This window comes from Pseudophryne corroboree, chromosome 11 (genome assembly GCF_028390025.1).
Source record: "Pseudophryne corroboree isolate aPseCor3 chromosome 11, aPseCor3.hap2, whole genome shotgun sequence".
Lineage (NCBI taxonomy): Eukaryota > Metazoa > Chordata > Amphibia > Anura > Myobatrachidae > Pseudophryne > Pseudophryne corroboree.
This window is the reverse complement of record NC_086454.1, coordinates 35,140,795-35,167,469: the sequence shown is the minus strand read 5'-3', so window position 1 is coordinate 35,167,469 and position 26,675 is coordinate 35,140,795. Positions and strand designations below refer to the sequence as shown.

The 26,675-nt window shown below is 46.6% G+C and overlaps 1 protein-coding gene and 1 long non-coding RNA gene across 16 annotated transcripts in view; one reads left to right on the top strand and one right to left on the bottom strand.

Annotated features, from left to right (window-relative positions):
• Window positions 1-26,675, bottom strand: part of SOX6 (SRY-box transcription factor 6) — a 560,806-nt gene that overhangs the window by 46,550 nt on the left and 487,581 nt on the right. For 9 of the 13 annotated variants that reach the window (XM_063946465.1, XM_063946471.1, XM_063946464.1 and 6 more), the window contains 2 exons: window positions 5,103-5,286; window positions 2,715-2,902 (listed from right to left, as the gene is read on the bottom strand). In XM_063946465.1, the coding sequence (XP_063802535.1) occupies window positions 2,715-2,902; window positions 5,103-5,286 (372 nt within the window). The remainder of the gene's footprint in view (window positions 1-2,714; window positions 2,903-5,102; window positions 5,287-26,675) is intronic. The other 4 variants (XM_063946462.1, XM_063946469.1, XM_063946463.1 and 1 more) reach the window with 1 other exon arrangement.
• Window positions 1-26,675, top strand: part of LOC134970404 (uncharacterized) — a 458,298-nt gene that overhangs the window by 300,651 nt on the left and 130,972 nt on the right. The gene's annotated exons all lie outside the window — the stretch shown is intronic.

Genomic DNA, 26,675 nt, shown 5'->3' with positions numbered 1-26,675 from the left:
ACTCTCTCTGCACATGTTACATCTGCCCCCCCCCCATGGTTTTGCCCAACTGCTAACAAATTTGCTGCTGCGATCAGGTCTGAATTACCCCCTTGGTGCACACGTGTTATGTGGACCAGGTGAGCTTATCAGTTGTTTAAGGGTGCTGGATGAGAGCAATAGTTATGGTGGCCGGTTTATGACTGACAGTTACGTGGTCCGGGGTGTCAGTTACCATTACGGAGGCCTGGGGGGAGGGGGGGAATCCATTATGGGGGTCAGGGTGTAAGTGACCGTTACAGCGGCTGGAGTGTGTGTGCCTGTAATGGGGCTCAGTGTGATGGACACTTAGTTATGGGGGCTGGGGTGTGACAGTTATGGGGGCTGGGGTGTGACAGTTAGTTATGGGGGCTGGGGTGTGACAGTTATGGGGGCTGGGGTGTGACAGTTGGTTATGGGGGCTGTGGTGTGACAGTTGGTTATGGGGGCTGGGGTGTGACAGTTAGTTATGGGGGCTGGGGTGTGACAGTCAGTTATGGGGGCTGGGGTGTGACAGTTATGGGGGCTGGGGTGTGACAGTTATGGGGGCTGGGGTGTGACAGTTGATTATGGGGGCTGGGGTGTGACAGTTGGTTATGGGGGCTGGGGTGTGACAGTTGGTTATGGGGGCTGGGGTGTGACAGTTGGTTATGGGGGCTGGGGTGTGACAGTTGGTTATGGTGGCTGGGGTGTGACAGTTGGTTATGGGGGCTGGGGTGTGACAGTTGGTTATGGGGGCTGGGGTGTGACTGTTAGTTATTGGGCTGGGGTGTGACAGTTATGGGAGCTGTGGTGTGACAATTAGTTATGGGGGCTGGGGTGTGACAGTTGGTTATGGGGACTGGGGTGTGACAGTTGGTTATGGGGACTGGGGTGTGACAGTTGGTTATGGGGACTGGGGTGTGACAGTTGGTTATGGGGGCTGGGGTGTGACTGTTATGTGGGCTGGGGTGTGACAGTTAGTTATGGGGGCTGGGGTGTGACAGTTAGTTATGGGGGCTGGGGTGTGACAGTTATGGGGGCTGGGGTGTGACAGTTGGTTATGGGGGCTGGGGTGTGACAGTTGGTTATGGGGGCTGGGGTGTGACAGTTGGTTATGGGGGCTGGGGTGTGACAGTTGGTTATGGGGGCTGGGGTGTGACGGTTATGGGGGCTGGGGTGTGACAGTTGGTTATGGTTATGGGGGCTGAGGTGTGACAGTTGGTTATGGTTATGGGGGCTGGGGTGTGACAGTTGGTTATGGGGGCTGGGGTGTGACAGTTGGTTATGGGGGCTGGGGTGTGACAGTTGGTTATGGGGGCTGGGGTGTGACAGTTGGTTATGGGGGCTGGGGTGTGACAGTTGGTTATGGGGGCTGGGGTGTGACAGTTGGTTATGGTTATGGGGGCTGAGGTGTGACAGTTGGTTATGGTTATGGGGGCTGGGGTGTGACAGTTGGTTATGGGGGCTGGGGTGTGACAGTTGGTTATGGGGGCTGCGGTGTGACAGTTGGTTATGGGGGCTGGGGTGTGACAGTTGGTTATGGGGGCTGGGGTGTGACAGTTGGTTATGGGGGCTGGGGTGTGACAGTTGGTTATGGGGGCTGGGGTGTGACAGTTAGTTATGGGGGCTGGGGTGTGACAGTTAGTTATTGGGGCTGGGGTGTGACAGTTATGGGGGCTGGGGTGTGACAGTTATGGGGGCTGGGGTGTGACAGTTGGTTATGGGGGCTGGGGTGTATGGGGGCTGGGGTGTGACAGTTGGTTATGGGGGCTGGGGTGTATGGGGGCTGGGGTGTGACAGTTGGTTATGGGGGCTGGGGTTTGACAGTTGGTTATGGGGGCTGGGGTGTGACAGTTGGTTATGGGGGCTGGGGTGTGACAGTTGGTTATGGGGGCTGGGGTGTGACAGTTGGTTATGGGGGCTGGGGTGTGACAGTTGGTTATGGGGGCTGGGGTGTATGGGGGCTGGGGTGTGACAGTTGGTTATGGGGGCTGGGGTGTATGGGGGCTGGGGTGTGACAGTTGGTTATGGGGGCTGGGGTTTGACAGTTGGTTATGGTTATGGGGGCTGGGGTGTGACAGTTGGTTATAGGGGCTGGGGTGTGACAGTTGGTTATGGGGGCTGGGGTGTGACAGTTGGTTATGGGGGCTGGGGTGTGACAGTTGGTTATGGGGGCTGGGGTGTGACAGTTGGTTATGGTTATGGGGGCTGGGGTGTGACAGTTGGTTATGGGGGCTGGGGTGTGACAGTTGGTTATGGGGGCTGGGGTGTGACAGTTGGTTATGGGGGCTGGGGTGTGACAGTTGGTTATGGGGGCTGGGGTGTGACAGTTGGTTATGGGGGCTGGGGTGTGACAGTTGGTTATGGTTATGGGGGCTGGGGTGTGAGTTGGTTATGGGGGCTGGGGTGTGACAGTTGGTTATGGGGCTGGGGTGTGACAGTTGGTTATGGTTATGGGGGCTGGGGTGTGACAGTTGGTTATGGGGGCTGGGGTGTGACAGTTGGTTATGGGGGCTGGGGTGTGACAGTTGGTTATGGGGGCTGGGGTGTGACAGTTGGTTATGGGGGCTGGGGTGTGACAGTTGGTTATGGGGGCTGGGGTGTGACAGTTGGTTATGGGGGCTGGGGTGTGACTGACAGCTAGTTATTATAGACCCAGGCACATAATACTGCAGGCTACACTGGGCCATCTATGAGAAGAGCGCTGGAATTACCTTATCGCCTCTGCAGTTGTTTAGAGCCATATTGTTCAGAGGGATCTTTCCATCTATGCCGTGAGGCTGATGATGATGCTGCTGCTCCCGCTGGATCTGCTCCCTCATTTTACGGGCCTCCTGGATGGCTTTCATCACCGTGTCCTGGTCCCCGAACAGCGCCGGGGAGTTAAGACTAGAGAGTATATCTATAGGGAACATACAGAGTATCTGTGTTACTGCAGACTCCACATTGCTGTGACGGTCATTACACAAAGCTGTACCACGGCTACACTGTTCCACATCCATCCCGACATCACAAATCCGACACAAGACTGTTCCTTATTGTCCGTCATGTTACAACAATTATATTCCATTCTGACCCACAATTTCTTTTTCAAATCCTATGTCGCAACACATCAGATTTGCCGAATATTGCAGCAGAAGGGCGTGGGAACTATAATAAACACATAATAAAGTTATACCCGCTTACCAGCTGCAGATTTCTACTGACTGGTATCACCGATATCGCCCTTACCCAACGGTTAGTCTGAGTTATTGGTTTAAACAATATTCTACTCTGTAAGGTCATTACCCCGTAGCGCCAAACAGAAATCATTTCAAACCTGTTTTTATTTTATTTTTTATAAAATGATTTTCTAATACAATATACGTATTATATAAAGCTACAAATTCCATTTATACCGGAGATTGTTAAGATTACGTCAGGAAATTATCAGTGGTTACGTAATATGACATTATCTTCTGTTTACCGACGTCCTATTCCCAATATAAATTCCACCGGTTATTTGTATTGGTACTAAATATATACAAAGCAGAAAGTGAATAGTAATGTTTGGGTATCTGCCCCTGATTTGCTGTCGGTACAGACAGAGCAGGGTTATGGTACGTGCCGCCTGTAACAGTAGTGAACGGGAAGGTTGGCGGCAGCGTGAAAGCAGCCCACCGGAACGGAGTACATATAAATGCTATGGGTGTGGTACTGAAAGTCGACAATGTCTAGGTCGACCACTATTGGTCGACAGTAACTAGATCGACAGGGTGTCTGGGTCTTTAGGTCAACATGTTCTAGGTCGACAGGTCAAAAGGTCGACATGAGTTTTTCATGTTATTTTGGTGTCGTTTTCTTCGTAGAGTGACCGGGAACCCCAATTAGTGCACCGCGGCCGCTCGCCATGCTTCGGGCATGGTGCCTTCGCTCCGCTACCACTTCGCTCGGCACAGATTATCATTCCAATCGTAGTCCACGTGGATCGTTAAGTATGAAAAGGTTCAAAAAAAGAAAAAAATTGTGAAAAACTCATGTCGACCTTTTGACCTGTCGACCTAGAACATGTCAACCTAAAGACCCTGTCGACCTAGACACCCTGTCGACCTAGTTACTGTCGACCAATAGTGGTCGACCTAGACATTGTCGACCTAGTTACTGTCGACTTTCAGTCCGGATCCCAAATGCTATCATACAGTGACTTATTCTCCCACGTGTGCTGGTGTAATGGAGATAAACACGGGGCTTTGGGAATGATACATACTGGCCCCATTCCTTTGCTTGTCTGCTACAGCGATAACTCCGTGTCACATTCCTCACGCTGCCGCCAGCCGCCTTGTTTTGGTGCACAGAGCCGGGGAAAGTGAATCACTCCGTAGTGATGAATAATTTTTGTACCGCACAGAGCTTATAAATAGAGTCGTGTGTTTGTCGCAGTCATTTTAACAACTCCTTATAATCCTTTTGCTTTATTGTTTAGAAAAATAGCTTTGCCTGTTTATCACTCTCTTGTAGCAATCTTTTTCCAGTGACGCTGATTAACTATAATAACCGATAACGCACACAGTAGACTTCCCGGCGTGCTGGAGATTATAAGATTTCCGTCTCGGATAAAGGCATCAGACAAAGGACACACTCCACTTCTAGCGATGGGGTAATGATGTCCACGGAAGTTATATGCTACAGTCTTATAGCGATGACATTAAATCGTGCAGGCGAGGGCCCTACTGTAGAATTACTGATACCCCCCCATCATATAACACGGTCTTTCTAAGCACAAAGGTATTAATATCTGACCAAAGGATGGGCCCTTGCATCTGCATTAACCGTGTCATGTAGCTTTACTGACGCTGCATTAATCCCTAAATCTGATAGTACATACAAGCCTTCAGAATAAATTATGAAAGGCCTATATCAATAGTACATAACGCCTCCATGTTTTCTCTATTGTGAACACACGTGTGTTGCAGACACTTTCAAAATAGGGCTTGGTGATCCCTACACGCAGTCTCCTTCTACAGCTCTTTTGTAATACAGCTACAAAAATGTCCGACCATGACACTAATTTAGATCCTTGGGGGCCGGCCTTACGTTACATGGGGTGTGACTGCTTCACTTACCTAGGGAGGAGCCTCTGCCCAAGACTCCGCTGATTGGACTGGGAATCCCGCTCTTGTTTGAGAAACTAACAGGACTGGTCTTACTGGGTGTGAAGAGGTTCTGTGTTGGGGATGTGGGAGACTTTAAAGGCTCAGCTGTCTTTGGTCGCGCTGACAAATTCAGAGGCTGCGCGGCTTCATCCTGCTGAAATTTCACATAAACAATGATTAAAAGAGGATAAATGGGGCACATTAGCACTTAAGACAACGCAGTTATTTTACACCTCCCAGACAATGCCACTTTCTACTGCTATAAAAACAAAGGAAGCTAATTATCGGCGTACTAGGAGAAGCCACCTAACGAACCCTCATTAATTTTCCTGTGTTAGCCTCATATTTACATCAACACACTCACTGCAACGTTCTTTTTGCCAAATTAAAATCTGAATTACTGCACATTACAGTTCACTTCTTAATGTGTTTTCTAAGATCTAAATTAACCCAGGGCATTTACAAAGAATGATTTAATTCCCGACTGGTTCTGTAGTCTCAGCCTCCGTACAACATGAAGGAAGCACGTCTCTATCTACAGTACACCAGGATTTTATTTTCTATATTATTATATCATTACTTATTTTATCACCCTTCTCAGACAGATTTCTAGGTTTCTTTTATTTTTAAATAAAATTTATTATAGTGTCCGGAATCTGGCTGTTGCCGACGGTAACCATATAATGACAGTCCAAACTCTCAGCAAATAAGATTACTCTGTGTGGAGTTTATAGTATTGGTCTTGTGTACAATGCTCCCTTTATAGTTCAATCAATAAAACACACTGTAGATAAATCAGGATTTGTAAAATTGTAATTATACAAATATTAAGGGCATAATGGTTTTGCTTATTCTTTAAGATATACAGTGTCTTCAAATATTGTCCACTTTACATGTCCCTCCTTAATTCTTCCTCTTCGCTGCATACCTATTTACTATCTGTAGTATAAGGCTTTAGTACATACAATACAGATTCTACATCAAAAGAACAATGTAATAATGTGTTTCCTACATAAAAACGCTTTGTGTTTGTTTCCTGCCGTTCAGACCCACAGAGCTGCAGTCATTCTCTGAAGGGCCATTCCACGGTCACATACGGGACACTTGTTTTAACATATCAATTTTTGTTAAAACTTAACACAAGGAAGGTAGAAAAAAAAAAAAAAGGTTAAAAAAACGAAAATGTGTTCTACCCAACACAATATCACAAAATGTAGTTGTTACAGTATGTACAGGGCAAGCCATGTCCACCACCGTTTTGTTAAGGAAACTTGTACTTGATAATTCCCCTCAATGATGTTGAAAACTCAAAAAATACACGGCTACGATTTTGTTTACGGTGTCACGTATGGGACATTTTTTTTTACTAATTTTATTTTCAAAAACTTTCTTATGCGCTAAATATTTTAACATTTATTTTATCCACTATCATTTTCCAAAATAATTTTATTTGCTATACATTACAGAAATTCTTATCTGCTATATAATACAGAAATTATCTTATGTATTATAGTTCAGAAATTCTCTTATCGGCTACACAGTATATTACAAAAAACTTATTTAGGTGTTATGTAGTGTCGAAATTCTGTTATCTTCTATATATTACAGAAATTATTTTATTTTATATATTTACATTATATGTATGTGTGTGTGTGTGTGTGTGTATATATATATATATATATATATATATATATATATATATATTATCCGCTATATATTACCTCAATTATTTTAGGTTACACAGATTGTCGTCATACACTAAGTGTCAATACGTTACATGGTGCCAGACGCCCAGTGAAGCAACTAAACACCACTCGCATGCAGGGTTTCGGCTTTAACGGCAAGGAAATTGCTTTTAAACGCGTACAAAGTCGCAGATGAAACACAACGGAACTTGGCGTGAGGAAAAGTCGCAACTGCTGCATCACAGCACTTCTGGCGCAGATTCAGACTCGGTTGCACACAGATCAAGCAGACATTTTTTTGTTGCTTCCAGTTGTTTTATTGGAGTACATCCGATTTACCGGCAGATGCGATGCCGGCTGTCAGTATACCGACAGCGGCATCTTGTCTGTCGAATCCTGGCAGCGACCCCCCTCTGGTGGACCCACCAACCGAGTGGGAATACCTGGAGATGGCCGGGATTCCGGGCATCGGTATTTCACGAGCTGTCGGAATTCCGCACATCGGTCTCTTAAATGCCAGGATCCCGATAGCTGGTATTTTATCTGCATCCCGTTTTATCCATGAATAAAATGCACATTTTGAGCAAAAAAGACACTTTGTGTGCCCAAGTTACCTGGCGTGCCGAGAGAGGCTGTTTGGCACAACTGGAGCCACAGCATATGAGGACACCTTTGTGTGTGTGTGTGTGTGTGTGTGTGTGTGTGTGTGTGTGTATAATAAGAATTTACTTACCAATAATTCTATTTCTCGTAGTCCGTAGTGGATGCTGGGGACTCCGTCAGGACCATGGGGTTTAGCGGCTCAGTTAGGATACTGTGCCCGGACGAGCGTGCATAATAAGGAAGGATATTGAATCCCGGGTAAGACTCATACCAGCCACACCAATCACACCGTACAACCTGTGATCTGAACCCAGTTAACAGTATGATAACAACGAAGGAGCCTCTGAAAAGATGGCTCACAACAAGAATAACCCGATTTTTGTAACAATAACTATGTACAAGTATTGCAGACAATCCGCACTTGGGATGGGCGCCCAGCATCCACTACGGACTACGAGAAATAGAATTATCGGTAAGTAAATTCTTATTTTCTCTAACGTCCTAAGTGGATGCTGGGGACTCCGTCAGGACCATGGGGATTATACCAAAGCTCCCAAACGGGCGGGAGAGTGCGGATGACTCTGCAGCACCGAATGAGAGAACTCCAGGTCCTCCTCAGTCAGGGTGTGCCCCTGACCAAGTAGCAGCTCGGCAAAGTTGTAAAGCCGAGACCCCTCGGGCAGCCGCCCAAGATGAGCCCACTTCCTTGTGGAATGGGCTTTTACTGATTTTGGCTGTGGCAAGCCTGCCACAGAATGTGCAAGCTGAATTGTACTACAAATCCAGCGAGCAATCGTCTGCTTAGAAGCAGGAACACCCATCTTGTTGGGTGCATACAGGCTAAACAGCGAGTCAGATTTTCGGACTCCAGTCGTCCTGGAAACATATATTTTCAGGGCCCTGACAACGTCAAGTAACTTGGAGTCCTCCAAGTCCCTAGTAGCCGCAGGTACCACAATAGGTTGGTTCATGTGAAAAACAGAAAACACCTTAAGGAGAAATTGAGGACGAGTCCTCAATTCTGCCCTGTCAGAATAAAAAATTAAGTAAGGGCTTTTATATGATAAAGCCGCCCATTCTGACACACGCCTGGCTGAAGCCAGGGCTAATAGAATCTTCACCTTCCATGTGAAATATTTTAATTCCACAGTGGTGAGTGGATCAAACCAATGTGACTTTAGGAAACTCAAAACAACATTGAGATCCCAAGGTGCCACTGGGGGCACAAAAGGAGGCTGTATATGCAGTACCCCTTTTACAAACGTCTGAACTTCAGGCACTGAAGCCAGTTCTTTCTGGAAGAAATTCGACAGGGTCGAAATTTGAACCTTAATGGACCCTAATTTTAGACCCATAGACAGTCCTGTTTTCAGGAAATGTAGGAAACGACCCAGTTGGAATTCCTCTGTAGGGACCTTCTTGGTCTCACACCACGCAACATATTTTCGCCCAATGCGGTGAAAATGTTTTGCAATAACATCCTTCCTGGCTTCGACCAGGGTAGGGATGACTTCATCTGGAATGCCCTTTCAGGATCCGGCGTTCGACTGCCATGCCGTCAAACGCAGCCGCGGTAAGTCTTGGAACAGACAAAGCCCCTGCTGGAGCAGGTCCTCTCTTAAAGGTAGAGGCCACGGTTCTTCCGTGAGCATCTCTTGAAGTTCCGGGTACCAAGTCCTTCTTGACCCATCCGGAACCACGAGTATCGTTCTTACTCATCTCCTTCTTATGATTCTAAGTACTTTTGGTATGAGATGCATAGGAGGGAACACATACCCTGACTGGTACACCCACAGTGTTACCAGAGCGTCCACCGCTATTGCCTGAGGGTCCCTTGACCTGGCGCAATATCTGTCTAGTTTTTTGTTCAGGCGGGACGCCATCATGTCCACCTTTGGTTTTTCCCAACGGTTTACAATCATGTGGAAGACTTCCCGCTGAAGTCCCCACTCTCCCGGGTGGAGGTTATGCCTGCTGAGGAAGTCTGCTTCCCAGTTTTCCACTCCCGGAATTAACACTGCTGAGAGTGTTATCACATGATTTTTCGCCCAGCGAAGAATCCTTGCAGTTTCTGCCATTTCCCTCCTGCTTCATGTGCCGCCCTGTCTGTTTACGTGGGCGACTGCCGTGATGTTGTCCCACTGGATCAATACCGGCTGACCTTGAAGCAGAGGTCTTGCTAAGCTTAGAGCCTTGTAAATTGCCCTTAGCTCCAGTATATTTATGTGGAGAGAAGTCTCCAGACTTGATCACACTCCCTGGAAATTTTTTCCTTGTGTGACTGCTCCCCAGCCACTCAGGCTGGCATCCGTGGTCACCAGGACCCAGTCCTGAATGTCGAATCTGCGGCCCTTTCATAGATGAGCACTCTGCAGCCACCGCAGAAGAAAACACCCTTGTCCTTGAAGACAGGGTTATCCGCTGATGCATCTGAAGATGCGATCCGGACCATTTTCCCAGCAGATTCCACTGAAAGGTTCTTGCGTGAAATCTACCGAATGGGATCGCTTTGTAAGAAACCACCATTTTTCACAGGACCCTTGTGCAATGATGCACTGATACTTTTCCTGGTTTTAGGAGGTTCCTGACTAGCTCGGATAACTCCCTGGCCTTCTTCTCCGGGAGAAAACATCCTTTTCTGGACTGTGTCCAGAATCATTCCTAGGAACATTAGACGTGTCGTCGGAAAAAGCTGCGATTTTGGAATATTTAGAATCCACTCGTGCTGTCGTAGAACTACTTGAGATAGTGCTACTCCGACCGCCAACTGTTCTCTGGACCTTGCCCTTATCAGGAAAGCGTCCATATTTCTTTTAGGAAGAATCATCATTTCGGCCATTACCATGGTAAAGACCCGGGGTGCCGTGGACAATCCAAACGGCAGCGTCTGAACTGATAGTGACAGTTCTGTACCACGAACCTGAGATACCCTTGGTGAGAAGGGCAAAATTTGGACATGTAGGTAAGCGTCCCTGATATCCAGTGACACCATATCGTCCTGGTTCGCTATCACTGCTCTGAGTGACTCCATCTTGATTTGAACCCTTGTATGTAATTGTTCAAATCTTTTAGATCTCACCGAGCCGTTTGGCTTCAGTACCACAATATAGTGTGGAATAATACCCCTTCCCTTGTTGTAGGAGGGGTACTTTGATTATCACCTGCTGGGAATACAGCCTGTGAATTTTTTTCCCAATACTGCCTCCCTGTCGGAGGGAGACGTTGGTAAAGCAGACTTCAGGAACTTGTGAGGGGAAGACGTCTCGAATTTCCAATGTACACCTGGGATACTACGTGTAGGATCCAGGAGTCCACTTGCGAGTGAGCCCACTGCGTGCTGAAACTCTTGAGATGACCCCCCACCGCACCTGAGTCCGCTTGTATGGCCCCAGCGTCATGCTGCGGACTTGGCAGAAGCTGTGGGGGACTTCTGTTCCTGGGAATGGGCTGCCTGCTGCAGTCTTCTTCCCTTTCCTCTAACCCTGGGCAGATATGACTGGCCTTTTGCCCGCCTGCCTTTATGGGTACGAAAGGACTGAGACTGAAAAGACTGTGTCCTTTTCTGCTGAGATGTGACTTGGGGTAACAAAAGTGGATTTTCCAGCTGTTGCCATGGCCACCAGGTCCGATGGACCGCCCCTTTATACGGCAATACTTCCATGTGCCGTCTGGAATCTGCATCACCTGACCACTGTCGTGTCTATAAACATCGTCTGGCAGATATGGACATCACATCTACTCTTGATGCCAGAATGCAAATATCCCTCTGCGCATCTCGCATATATAGAAATGCATCCTTAAAATGCTCTATAGTCAATAAAATATTGTTCCTGTCAAGGGTATCAATATTTTCAGTCAGGAAATCCGACCAAGCCCCCCCAGCGCTGCACATCCAGGCTGAGGCGATTGCTGGTCGTAGTATAACACCAGTATGTGTGTATATACTTTTTAGGATATTTTACAGCTTCCTATCAGCTGGCTCCTTGAGGGCGGCCGTATCTGGAGACGGTAACGCCACTTGTTTTTATAAGCGTGTGAGCGCCTTATCCACCCTAAGGTGTGTTTCCCAACTCGCCCTCACTTCTGGCGGGAAAGGGTATACCTCCAATAATTTTCTATCGGAGGAAACCCACGTATCATCACACACTTTAATTTATCTGATTCAGGAAAAAATAAGAATTTACTTACCGATAATTCTATTTCTCGGAGTCCGTAGTGGATGCTGGGGTTCCTGAAAGGACCATGGGGAATAGCGGCTCCGCAGGAGACAGGGCACAAAAAAGTAAAGCTTTACTAGGTCAGGTGGTGTGCACTGGCTCCTCCCCCTATGACCCTCCTCCAGACTCCAGTTAGGTACTGTGCCCGGACGAGCATACACAATAAGGGAGGCATTTTGAATCCCGGGTAAGACTCATACCAGCCACACCAATCACACCGTACAACTTGTGATCTAAACCCAGTTAACAGTATGACAACAGAAAGGGCCTCTTAAAGATGGCTCCTTAACAATAACCCGAATTAGTTAACAATAACTATGTACAAGTATTGCAGATAATCCGCACTTGGGATGGGCGCCCAGCATCCACTACGGACTCCGAGAAATAGAATTATCGGTAAGTAAATTCTTATTTTCTCTATCGTCCTAAGTGGATGCTGGGGTTCCTGAAAGGACCATGGGGATTATACCAAAGCTCCCAAACGGGCGGGAGAGTGCGGATGACTCTGCAGCACCGAATGAGAGAACTCCAGGTCCTCCTTTGCCAGGGTATCAAATTTGTAAAATTTTACAAACGTGTTCTCCCCCGACCACGTAGCTGCTCGGCAGAGTTGTAATGCCGAGACCCCTCGGGCAGCCGCCCAAGATGAGCCCACCTTCCTTGTGGAGTGGGCTTTTACAGTTTTAGGCTGTGGCAGGCCTGCCACAGAATGTGCAAGTTGAATTGTGTTACAAATCCAACGAGCAATCGACTGCTTAGAAGCAGGTGCGCCCAACTTGTTGGGTGCATACAATATAAACAGCGAGTCAGATTTTCTGACTCCAGCCGTCCTTGCAATGTATATTTTTAAGGCTCTGACAACGTCCAACAACTTGGAGTCCTCCAAGTCGCTAGTGGCCGCAGGCACCACAATAGGTTGGTTCAGATGAAATGCTGATACCACTTTAGGGAGAAAATGCGGACGAGTCCGCAGTTCTGCCCTATCCGAATGGAAGATTAGATAAGGACTTTTATAAGATAAAGCCGCCAATTCAGATACTCTCCTGGCAGAGGCCAGGGCTAGTAACATAGTCACTTTCAATGTGAGATATTTCAAATCCACCTTTTTCAATGGTTCAAACCAATGGGATTTGAGGAAATCTAAAACTACATTTAGATCCCACGGTGCCACCGGAGGCACCACAGGAGGCTGTATATGCAGTACTCCCTTGACAAAAGTCTGGACCTCAGGGACAGAGGCCAATTCTTTTTGGAAGAATATTGACAGGGCCGAAATTTGAACCTTAATGGATCCCAATTTGAGACCCATAGATAATCCTGATTGCAGGAAATGTAGGAAACGACCCAGTTGGAATTCCTCCGTCGGAACCCTCCGATCCTCGCACCACGCTACATATTTTCGCCAAATGCGGTGATAATGTTTCACGGTGACTTCCTTCCGTGCCTTAATCAAGGTAGGAATGACTTCTTCTGGAATGCCTTTCCCTTTTAGGATCTGGCGTTCAACCGCCATGCCGTCAAACGCAGCCGCGGTAAGTCTTGAAAAAGACAGGGACCCTGCTGTAGCAGGTCCCTTCTCAGAGGTAGAGGCCACGGTTCGTCCGTGAGCATCTCTTGAAGTTCCGGATACCAAGTCCTTCTCGGCCAATCCGGAACCACTAGTATTGTTCTTACTCTTCTTTGCCGTATGATCTTCAATACCTTTGGTATGAGCGGCAGAGGAGGAAACACATACACTGACTGGTACACCCAAGGAGTTACCAGTGCGTCCACAGCTATTGCCTGTGGATCTCTTGACCTGGCGCAATATTTGTCCAGTTTCTTGTTGAGGCGAGACGCCATCATGTCTACAATTGGTCTTTCCCAACGGTCTATTAACATGTTGAAGACTTCTGGATGTAGACCCCACTCTCCCGGATGAAGATCGTGTCTGCTGAGGAAGTCTGCTTCCCAGTTGTCCACGCCCGGGATGAACACTGCTGACAGTGCTATCACGTGATTCTCCGCCCAGCGAAGAATCTTGGCAGCTTCTGCCATTGCACTCCTGCTTCTTGTGCCGCCCTGCCTGTTTACATGGGCGACCGCCGTGATGTTGTCCGACTGAATCAACACCGGCTTTCCTTGCAGGAGAAGTTCCGCCTGGCTTAGAGCATTGTAGATTGCTCTTAGTTCCAGAATGTTTATGTGAAGAGACTTTTCCAGACTCGTCCATACTCCCTGGAAGTTTCTTCCTTGTGTGACTGCTCCCCAGCCTCTCAGGCTGGCGTCCGTGGTCACCAGGATCCAATCCTGAATGCCGAATCTGCGGCCTTCTAATAGGTGAGCCTTCTGCAACCACCACAGAAGTGACACCCTTGTCTTTGGTGACAGGGTTATTCGCAGGTGCATCTGCAGATGCGACCCTGACCATTTGTCCAACAGATCCCTTTGGAATATTCTTGCATGGAATCTGCCGAATGGAATTGCTTCGTAAGAAGCCACCATTTTTCCCAGGACTCTTGTGCATTGTTGTACTGACACTTTTCCTGGTTTTAGGAGGTTCCTGACCAGATCGGATAACTCCTTGGCTTTTTCCTCTGGAAGGAAAACCTTTTTCTGAACCGTGTCCAGAATCATTCCTAGGAACAGCAGACGAGTTGTCGGGATTAAATGGGATTTTGGAATATTCAGAATCCACCCGTGTTGTCTTAGCACCTCTTGAGATAGTGCTAAAGCTGTCTCCAGCTGTTCTCTGGACCTTGCCCTTATTAGGAGATCGTCCAAGTATGGGATAACTAATACGCCTTTTCTTCGAAGAAGAATCATCATCTCGGCCATTACCTTGGTAAAGACCCGAGGCGCCGTGGACAATCCGAACGGCAGCGTCTGAAACTGATAGTGACAGTTTTGAACAATGAACCTGAGGTACCCCTGGTGTGCGGGGTAAATCGGAACGTGTAGATACGCATCCTTGATGTCCAAGGATACCATAAAGTCCCCTTCTTCCAGGTTCGCTATCACTGCTCTGAGTGACTCCATCTTGAACTTGAACTTTTTTATGTAGAGGTTCAAGGACTTCAGATTTAGAATAGGCCTTACCGAGCCATCCGGCTTCGGTACCACAAATAGAGTGGAATAATACCCCTTTCCTTGTTGTAATAGGGGTACTTTGACTATCACCTGCTGAGCGTACAGCTTGTGAATGGCTTCCAACACCCTCTCCCTTTCGGAAGAGACGGTTGGTAAGGCAGACTTCAGGAAACGATGAGGAGGATCCGTCTCTAATTCCAACCTGTACCCCTGAGATATTATCTGCAGGATCCAGGGGTCTACCTGCGAGTGAGCCCACTGCGCGCTGTAATTTTTGAGACGGCCCCCCACTGTCCCCGAGTCCGCTTGAGAGGCCCCAGCGTCATGCTGAGGTTTTTGCAGGAGCCGGGGAGGGCTTCTGTTCCTGGGAAGGAGCTGCCTGTTGGTGTCTCTTCCCTCTTCCTCTGCCTCGTGGCAGGTACGACAAGCCCTTTGCTCTCTTATTTTTGTAGGAGCGAAAAGGCTGCGGTTGAAAGGTCGGTGCCTTTCTCTGTTGGGGAGTGACTTGAGGTAAAAAAGTGGATTTCCCGGCAGTAGCCGTGGCCACCAAGTCTGATAGACCAACTCCAAATAACTCCTCCCCTTTATACGGCAAAACCTCCATGTGACTTTTTGAATCCGCATCGCCTGTCCACTGTCGTGTCCATAAGGCTCTTCTGGCTGAAATGGACATAGCACTCACCCGAGATGCCAGTGTGCAAATATCCCTCTGTGCATCACGCATATAGATAAATGCATCCTTTATTTGTTCTAACGACAGTAAAACATTGTCCCTATCTAGGGTATCAATATTTTCAATCAGGGATTCTGACCAAACTACTCCAGCACTGCACATCCAGGCAGTTGCTATAGCTGGTCGTAGTATAACACCTGCATGTGTGTATATATTCTTTTGAATAACTTCCATCTTTCTATCTGATGGATCCTTAAGTGCGGCCGTCTCAGGAGAGGGTAACGCCACTTGTTTGGATAAGCGTGTGAGCGCCTTGTCCACCTTAGGGGGTGTTTCCCAGCGCGCCCTAACCTCTGGCGGGAAAGGGTATAATGCCAATAACTTTTTTGAAATTATCAACTTTTTATCAGGAGCAACCCACGCTTCATCACACACGTCATTTAATTCTTCTGATTCAGGAAAAACTGTTTGTAGTTTTTTCACACCATACATAATACCCTGTTTTACGGTATCTGTAGTATCCGCTAAATGTAACGTCTCCTTCATTGCCAAAATCATATAACGTGTGGCCCTACTGGAAAATACGTTTGAATTTCTACCGTCGTCACTGGAATCAGTGCCCGTGTCTGGGTCTGTGTCGACCGACTGAGGCAAAGGGCGTTTTACAGCCCCTGACGGTGTTTGAGGCGCCTGGACAGGCATTAATTGATTGTCCGGCCGCCTCATGTCCTCAACTGACTGTTTAAGGGAAGATAAACCATCACGTAATTCCACAAATAAAGGCATCCATTCTGGTGTCGACCCCCTGGGGGGTGACATCTGCATATTTGGCAATTGCTCCGCCTCCACACCAATATCGTCCTCATACATGTCGACACCACGTACCGACACACACCGCAAACTCACAGGGAATGCTCTAATGAAGACAGGACCCACTAGCCCTTTTGGGGAGACAGAGGGAGAGTCTGCCAGCACACACCACAAAGCGCTATATATACAAGGGATATCCTTATATTAAGTGCTCCCTTATAGCTGCTTTAATATATATATATATAGCCATTAATGTGCCCCCCCTCTCTGTTTTACCCTGTTTCTGTAGTGCAGTGCAGGGGAGAGACCTGGGAGCCGTTCTGACCAGCGGAGCTGTGACAGAAAATGGCGCCGTGTGCTGAGGAGATAGGCCCCGCCCCTTTTTCGGCGGGTTCTTCTCCCGCTATTTTTCCAGTCAGGCAGGGGTTAAATATCTCCATATAGCCCCTATGGGCTATATGTGAGGTATTTTTAGCCTTGTATAAGGTTTATATTTGCCTCTCAGAGCGCCCCCCCCCAGCGCTCTGCACCCTCAGTGACTGCCCAGTGAAGTGTGCTGAGAGGAAAATGGCGCACAGCTGCAGTGCTGTGCGCTACCTTATGAAGACTGAGGAGTCTTCAGCCGCCGGTTTCCGGACCTCTTCACGCTTCAGCATCTGCAAGGGGGTCGGCGGCGCGGCTCCGGGACCGGACTCCACGGCTGGGCCTGTGTTCGATCCCTCTGGAGCTAATGGTGTCCAGTAGCCAAGCAGCAAATCCACTCTGCATGCAGGTGAGTTTACTACTTTCCCCCTAAGTCCCACGTTGCAGTGATCCTGTTGCCAGCAGGACTCACTGTAAAGAAAAAAAAACCTAAACTAAACTTTCTCTAAGCAGCTCTTTAGGAGAGCCACCTAGATTGCACCCTTCTCGTTCGGGCACAAAATCTAACTGGAGTCTGGAGGAGGGTCATAGGGGGAGGAGCCAGTGCACACCACCTGACCTAGTAAAGCTTTACTTTTTTGTGCCCTGTCTCCTGCGGAGCCGCTATTCCCCATGGTCCTTTCAGGAACCCCAGCATCCACTTAGGACGATAGAGAAACTACAAGTAGATTATTCCCACCCTACATAATACCCTTATTTGTGGTACTTGTAGTATCAGAAATATGTAACACCTCCTTCATTGCCCTTAACATGTAACGTGTGGCCCTAAAGGAAAATACGTTTGTTTCTTCACCGTCGACACTGAAGTCAGTGTCCGTGTCTACCAACTGAGGTAAATGGGCGTTTTTACAAGCCCCTGACGGTGTCTGAGACGCCTGGACAGGTACTAATTTGTTTGCCGGCCGTCTCATGTCGTCAACCGACCTTGCATCGTGTTGACATTATCACGTAATTCCTAAATAAGCCATCCATTCCGGTGTCGACTCCCTAGAGAGTGACATCACCAATACAGGCAATTTGCTCCGCCTCCTCACCAACATCGTCCTCCTACATGTCGACACACACGTACCGACACACAGCACACACACAGGGAATGCTCTGATAGAGGACAGGACCCCACTAGCCCTTTGGGGAGACAGAGGGAGAGTTTGCCAGCACACACCAAAAACGCTATAATTATACAGGGACAACCCCTTATACAAGTGTTTTCCCTTATAGCATTTTCACATATGTAATCATATCGCCAAATAAGTGCCCCCCCTCTCTGTTTTAACCCTGTTTCTGTAGTGCAGTGCAGGGGAGAGCCTGGGAGCCTTCCTCACAGCAGAGCTGAGCAGGAAAATGGCGCCGTGTGCTGAGGAGAATAGGCCCCGCCCCCTAAAACGGCGGGCTCTTCTCCCGGAGTTTGTGAGATCTGGCAGGGGTTAAATACATCCATATAGCCTCAAGGGCTATATGTGGTGTCTTTTAGCCATAAAAAAGGTATAATACATTGCTGCCCAGGGCGCCCCCCCCAGCGCCCTGCACCCTCAGTGACCGCTGGTATGAAGTGTGCTGACAACAATGGCGCACAGCTGCAGTGCTGTGCGCTACCTTATGAAGACTGAAAGTCTTCTGCCGCCTGTTTCTGGACCTCTGGACCTCTTCAACTTCGGCATCTGCAAGGGGGGTCGGCGGCACGGCTCCGGGACGAACCCCAGGGTGAGACCTGTGTTCCGACTCCCTCTGGAGCTAATGGTGTCCAGTAGCCTAAGAAGCAAATCCATCCTGCACGCAGGTGAGTTTACTTCTCTCCCCTAAGTCCCTCGTAGCAGTGAGCCTGTTGCCAGCAGGACTCACTGAAAATAAAAAACCTAACTTAAACTTTTATTCTAAGCAGCTCAGGAGAGCCACCTAGATTGCACCCTTCTCGGCCGGGCACAAGAATCTAACTGAGGCTTGGAGGAGGGTCATAGGGGGAGGAGCCAGTGCACACCACCTGATCCTAAAGCTTTTATTATTGTGCCCTGTCTCCTGCGGAGCCGCTAAACCCCATGGTCCTGACGGAGTCCCCAGCATCCACTTAGGACGTTAGAGAAATAAATATATATATATATATATATATATAATAGGCAAAGTAAACAGGCGGCACTCCTCGTTTTTTTCAATTCAGCAAAGCTGCATATGCTGTTGTAACGGCTTTGCTTTATTGAATAAAGCCGAGGAGTGCCGCCCGTTTACTTTGCCTACATAATGTCCCTCTGGATCGTGGGAGGGCACCCAGGTATCCCCAGTGTTTATGTGGAGTGCAGGTCAAATATGATTTTATATATATATATATATATATATATGACCAAGGGATTTGGCACTCCCAATTGTCAAATGCAAATATTTCTGTGCTCGTGCTGTATCCAAATGATCTTGTGTGTATGGCACATAAGATCATTTCTATAACATATAGCGGATAAGAGAATTTATGTGACCATTAGCAAATAAGAGAATTTATATATACTGTATAGCTCGTAAGATCATTTCTGAGATATACACCAAAAAATAAATTTTATATACTGTGTATATATACACACACTCCTCTGTTGCAAGGATTGCAATCTGCACGTTACTCCAGGAAAGTAAAAAAAGTCCTTTTATTGCTTAGAATAATGGTAACAATTCATAACAGCATGTTGTTATGAATTGTTGCCATTTTTCTAAGCAATAAAAGGACTTTTTTTTACTTTCCTGGAGTAACGTGCAGATTGCAATCTTTGCAATAGAGGAGTGTGTATGTATGTATGTATATATATATATATATATATATATATATATATATACACATATATATATACAGTATATAACATTTATTTTTTGGTGTATATCTCAGAAATGATCTTACGAGCTATATAGTATATATAAATTCTCTTATTTGCTAATGGTCACATAAATTCTCTTATCCGCCATATATTACAGAAATGATCTTACGAGCTATATAGTATATATAAATTCTCTTATTTGCTAATGGTCACATAAATTCTCTTATCCGCCATATATTACAGAAATGATCTTACGTGCTATACAATAACACTACTTATAACACAAGAGATCGGACTGCGACAGCTGTAATGGAAGAGATAATGTAACGTTTTATACGATGTAATCTGGGCCTTTCGTTGACATTTTAGCACTTCATGAATAATATCGGTATGAGTGATGAAGACAATGGAGAAGTTAATTTCTTTAGGGAAAGCTAGAAATATGTGTATTGTCACTCAGTAGCCAGAACTGGACGGCCAACAAGCGCTCTGCCTGACGCTACCTCCAGTACACGCAGCACTTCCACTGACACCAGGAAAGTCTTAGTCAGCCGGCAAAGGTTTAGCTTGGGAAGCGTCCATCTGGCTCTGGTGCTGCACTGCGTGGTGTCTGCTTAACGCTGAATATCTAATGTTCAGTGCAGCCACATTGCTCGCCCGCGCTTTGTCTCACATTCGTACTGAAAGTTATAAACTCCTAATAGCAAAATGTCTGTAAAACTCTGTAACAAAGACCGTACTTTTACATGAACGGTGATGATGTGGATGAAAGTAGGTGGAGATATTACAATGATTGCCATGTTTTCTGCTTTACAATAGCAGGCCGAAAAGTCCACATTTTTTAGGATCTGCCCTATGCGCTCACACAATGTTCACATTATAAAAAATCTAGCGTTAAATGTTGATGAAACCTGTTTTCTCTGAGAACTGTATCGGCGGTGGCGAGCGGGGGGGTGGGAGGGGGTGCACCTTTGTCGATGACGAATGGCAAAGTGCAGTATGGGTGGGTGAGCACCATTATGAAACAAACTCCTGATAGTAACGACTCCTCTGTACTTGTGTTATCTACATGGCACATAAATGACCCATGCAGCCGCTGCCAGCCACACACGTGAATTCTCTTCTGTATATATGGAAAGCCACACTGAGGCTTTCTCTATAATCCCTATAGAACACAACATTTGGATTAATGTAGCTTGGATTTGGCAAAAAAAAAAAAAAAGTTGTCCGATCATCAGTTTCTAAGATTACATTCTGTAGCACTTAGCGTAAAGTGAAGTCCAGTTCCGCATATAGGGGCAGGTGCTCCGTTGAAGTTATCCCTGCTTGTGGAGCGTTATTGGCGAGTTTTGGCATGTGCATGCTCTGGATGGGAGTGTGTGCAAGTACGAGTAATGCAGAGTAGTACGTATTGCAGAAGTATGGCTACACTGATGATGACGGGTATCAAACTAGTGCAGAGGTTCCCAAACTGTGTGCCGTGGCTCCCTGGGGTGCCTCGGGACACTTGCAGGGGTGCCCTGGGTTGGTGGTCCAGGACCAATTAAAATTATTCATGGTCAATATAATAGGCAAAACCAGTGCTGGTGGCTGCCAGTCATAAAATATGTGGCCAAACAGAAGCAAATCCTGTCCCTCACCACACAACTGACCCTAAGGATGACATATAAACGCGATCTACTTAATGTAATATTTCTTTCTAAATTTCTCAATAAGAAATTTTGGGCCTAGGGGTGCCGAAAAAAAAATTCTGATATTCTAGGGCGCCGTGATTCAAAAAAGTTTGGAAACCACTGAATTAGTGTATGATCAGGGGTGATTCGCATATATCTCACATCCACACTGTCAGACACTTGATTTCCCTTTTTCTAGAATTTTTTTTATAATTATGTTTTTGTTTTGTTTTTTAAATATACTTTTTCCTTTTAACCTCAAGAAGGATAGTGGCACTCACATTATGTGACACGCATGTCATTCAGGGGTGATGTAGTCGACATTCTGTCCATCGACGTGTGAAAATGCCGGCAACTTCGAACAGTAAGTACGAGGGTTAAACTGCAGGAAGGGGGATAGGGTTAGGCTGCGGGAGGGGTGGGTTAGGCTGTAAGCGTGGTGGGTTAAGGTTAGGCAGTGGGAGGGGAGGGTTAGGGTTGGGTTTAGGGTTAGCCAGTGAACACTTAAAGTTTGCTGGCATTTTCACAGTCAGATCCTGCTGCTGGTATTCTAATGGTCTACAGTCTGACATGGTTCCATACACAACCCCATTCAGTGAACCCATAACCCAACACTACACAACATGACAACTACAATAAGTAGTTTGGTAGATAAAGAGCCCTGTAATCCCTATGGGTCATTATAATCCCAACTCTGGCTTTCCCCTGAAGTTTCTCCAACAAACTGTGGCTATGCAGACATGGAAATACAGTAATTGGGATATGTACTGTGTGCTGTGAGTAGATGATCCACAAGACCTAACAGCAGGTAAGGATAGGTCAGTTCCACCAACAGGAAGATCAGGACCCGAAGGAGCACACAGAGTGCTCATTATGCTCTGCAGAGAACAACCAAGTTATTTTGAGCTGTTTAGAAACTGGTTCCAACTTGGTCGCACCCATCTCAATCTTCAGCCACAGATAGGAACCGTACGACCGCGCTGACTGTGTCCCGTGTCCCCTTATATTAGGGGATTTAAACAGACGTTCTCTCCCATACCAGCCTGACTCTGATGACTAGATGGAACAGTCGCAATTTGTGGCATTTGTTAAAAAACTTTGCCAAGACAGATGGAAGTTGTAAGTTACATCTCTGCTCAACTTGGACTTTGGGTGGGGTGGGGGTGTTAAGATGTCCTTCAGGGCTCGGTCTGAAGGACGCTATACACCACCACATCATGAGACCACAATAAGTCACGTACCATGACTATAGGGTCACAGAAGAACATTGTATTCTGCTGTTGTCATGGAAGAATTTCTCCAATTCCTCTGAGACCTGTACATGATCTTGAGTGTTTGAGATACCACATGGCCCAGCACTCACAAGAAGTAACAGTCTGCTACAGCAACTTGTGACCTAATCCAGGGCCACGAACTGGATTCATTGTACGAGAGGTGGTCGGAGAACACATTTCGCAGAGGTTGAACGAGACCTCATAACATCTCATTCTACAGATTTGGTGGCCATCTGTTCGCAGACTGCTGTGTTTACTGCTGTGTTCCCCTGACAAGCTGTACACACTTATTAGGTTACTATTAAATAAGAGTAGTAAGATACATATTTTCATTCTCACAGAATAAACAATGTTTTATTTACTTTTTTGGCACATGGTAAGCGCATTGAAATGTGTCTTGGCAGATGGCTGTCTGTTTCCGGAGCCAGCCATGTTTTCTTTGTGGAAAGCAACAATACGGTTTCCTTATATTGATCTGACACTGTGTAATACGCCTCAAACACAGGCAGAGCGCTCACGTCATACATTTAATGTGCGTGGCGATGACTTTCATGTAACCAGCGCATCAATGCGAACAGACTGCGTTCTACACTGATTGCAAATTCCACACAAAGGTTCTACACTTCTTCATATGGTAGTCTGGCCTCTGGATGGTGCCATCCTATAAGGTTTATAAAGCAGAAGAGTCAACATGGCTGCTCTCATGCCTCGACAATAATCCATGCACTACGCACCCCCCTTTACTGTGATTGAACCGTAGCTTGTTCAGTGAATTGCTTGTACCTTACATCCAGTTGAATAAAAATATGGAGATGATGGGAAAGTTATTATCCCCTGTATTCCAGTTCACATTTTAATGAACGTCACTGAATGTAGCCATTGGGGGAGGGGGGGGAATGCGTTTCTGAAAACAATGATCACTTAGCAATTTTTAATTGATAGATGAATAGTAATTCACATTAAACAAAAATTTAGAAAAAGCTCTGTGATAATTTGAAGAACTATACAGCGGCGAGTTAATACCCCCGCCCTTTCCCCAAATGTCTGATAATCAGTGGAAGGTGTCATCCCGCCACCGAGCTCACTGTCTAGTCGCTGCAAACAGCACAAACTGCAATTCATGAGTAATCCGCATCTACAGGGTAACATGTCTTGCTGAAGTTTTCCCACAAAAAAAAAATCAGCTGATTCAGCGGAAAATGATGGACATCCAGCTACAATGGATTGCCAGACGTTCAGCTCTCTTTATAGGGAAAGCGTATTTTCATCTCCAGTTCCTCTTAGCATATATGTGCACACTAGAGGCTCACACCAACCATAAAGCGTTAGAAAACAAATGACACAAGCCTTGGATGGGGCGGTGGGTGAACCAGTGGACCCTTCTCCTGCTTGTAGTGTAGATCTTGAGCGTGAACAAGAGATTGTGGTGTTGGAACGAGGGGCTGCTGTGTGCCAGCAACTCTTCCCACTCTGGTTATTAAGCTTCGGAGCACAACTGTAAAAACACATTTTATGTTCTTTGCCCTCTTAAAATTATTTACTTTTATTTTCCCCCTCGACGGCCTGCGCTGAGGAACATGTGTCTGCAGCCTTAAGAAAACTTTGCTTTGGAAGCGTTCCACTTCTGTGTATTTTTCGCCATAGTGCAGACATTTGAAAACTGTCATTATTACGGAGATCTTGTAAATACTGATATACATGGCCGCCGAAGCGCAGAGCGTCTCTTACGCAACGTTGTCTGGAGACTTCGTAGTCTTGAGCGGAGTGTGTGAAACACGTTTCATTACCAAATCAATCACCATTTTCCATGGAAACTGTTTCTCTTTAATAAAGCATTTGATTTGATTTATTTTCCTAATATTTTAATGCCGTGTCTCTTGTAAGTGAATGCAGATGTTAGGTAGGTGCTGTGCAGCTGCTGTGACACAAGCTACGTGCAGACATATTATAATAACGGGATAACGCTGCATTGCTCGGCGACCCATATTAGTAACACATCTTTCATCAAGGCCAGAGGAGAGATCCCAGCCGTTTCCTGTGTAATGGGACAGGCAGCAGAAAATGACATTTCACATTGAATTTCACTTGTCAAAGTCCCTCTTAGAGCTAGAAGGAAATAATGAAATGGACTGATTTATATAATGCTGCATTATAAATTATTTTCTCTGTATTGTAACGTAAATACACCAACAGTAACTGCGGCTTCTACAGTACCATCACTGACCCAGAAAGTGGTTCTGCTACCTTCCACCAATATCTCCTATGTCTGTCACCCCAATATCTGCCACCTTCTTCATCACAACATCCTGCTTCTATACCACCTTCACCCGAACATTGTATGTCTCCACCATCCCTATGCTCTGCACCTCCTACATCCCAATATCATGCACTGTCATAATCCCAATATCCAGCACCTCCACCACCCCAATATCCCCCATCTCCACCACCCCAATACGGTGCACCTGCATCACCCAAATATCTTCCACCTTCTTTATTTCAATATCCTGCACCTACACCACCCCAACACTGTCGACCTGCTACTTCCAAATATCTTTCACTCTCTTATTTCCATTATTCCATATACTGCTCCACTATCACCATCTACTTCCATCATTCAATATTCTGGACCACCATCACTCGAACTCTCTCCACCTGATACATCTAAATCTTCTGCACCTAAATCATCCCACTATCCTGCACCTCCTACATCCCAATATCCTCCACTACCATAACCCCAACAACCTCCACCTGTTACATCCTAATATCCTGCACCTCCATCAGCCTCTACCTCCTACATCCCAATATTCTACACTCCCATAACACCAACACCCTCCACCTGTTACATCCTAATATCCAGCACCTCCATCACCCTCTACCTCCTACATCCCAATATCCTCCATTGCCATAACCCCAACAACCTCTACCTCCTACATCCCAATATCCTCCATTGCCATAACCCCAACAACCTCTACCTCCTACATCTCAATATCCTCCACTACCATAACCCCAACAACCACTACCTCCTACATCCCAATATCCTCCACTACCATAACCCCAACAACCACTACCTCCTACATCTCAATATCCTCCACTACCATAACCCCAACACCCTCCACCTCCTACATTCCAATATCCTCCATTGCCATAACCCCAACACCCTCCACCTGTTACATCCTAATATCCAGCACCTCCATCACCCTCTACCTCCGACATCCCAATATTCTACACTCCCATAACACCAACACCCTCCACCTGTTACATCCTAATATCCAGCACCTCCATCACCCTCTACCTCCTACATCCCAATATCCTCCATTGCCATAACCCCAACAACCTCTACCTCCTACATCCCAATATCCTCCACTACCATAACCCCAACAACCTCTACCTCCTACATCTCAATATCCTCCACTACCATAACCCCAACACCCTCCACCTCCTACATTCCAATATCCTCCATTGCCATAACCCCAACACCCTCCACCTGTTACATCCCAATATCCAGCACCTCCATCACCCTCTACCTCCTACATCCCAATATCCTCCATTGCCATAACCCCAACAACCTTTACCTCCTACATCCCAATATCCTCCATTGCCATAACCCCAACAACCTCTACCTCCTACATCCCAATATCCTCCACTACCATAACCCCAACACCCTCTACCTCCTACATCCCAATATCCTCCACTACCATAACCCCAACACCCTCTACCTCCTACATCCCAATATCCTCCACTACCATAACCCCAACAACCACTACCTCCTACATCCCAATATCCTCCACTACCATAACCCCAACAACCTCTACCTCCTACATCCCAATATCCTCCATTGCCATAACCCCAACAACCTCTACCTCCTACATCCCAATATCCTCCACTACCATAACCCCAACACCCTCTACCTCCTACATCCCAATATCCTCCACTACCATAACCCCAACACCCTCTACCTCCTACATCCCAATATCCTCCACTACCATAACCCCAACAACCTTCACCTGTTACAGCCTAATATCCAGCACCTTTATCAGGCCATTATCCTCCAACTACATTCCAATACCCTGCACCTCCATCATCCCCTACCTCCATCACTCCTACATCCTCCACCTGCTACATCCCAATATTCTACACTTCCATAACACCAACACCTTCTACCTGCTACATCCTAATATCCTCCACCACCATCACTCCAACACCATTCATCACCATCATCCCAATATTATCCTCCACTGCCCCAATATCCTCCACGTTTATCATCCCAAAATCCTTCACTAACACCCTTTATCTCCATCATCCCAATATCCTGTGTCTTATCACCCCA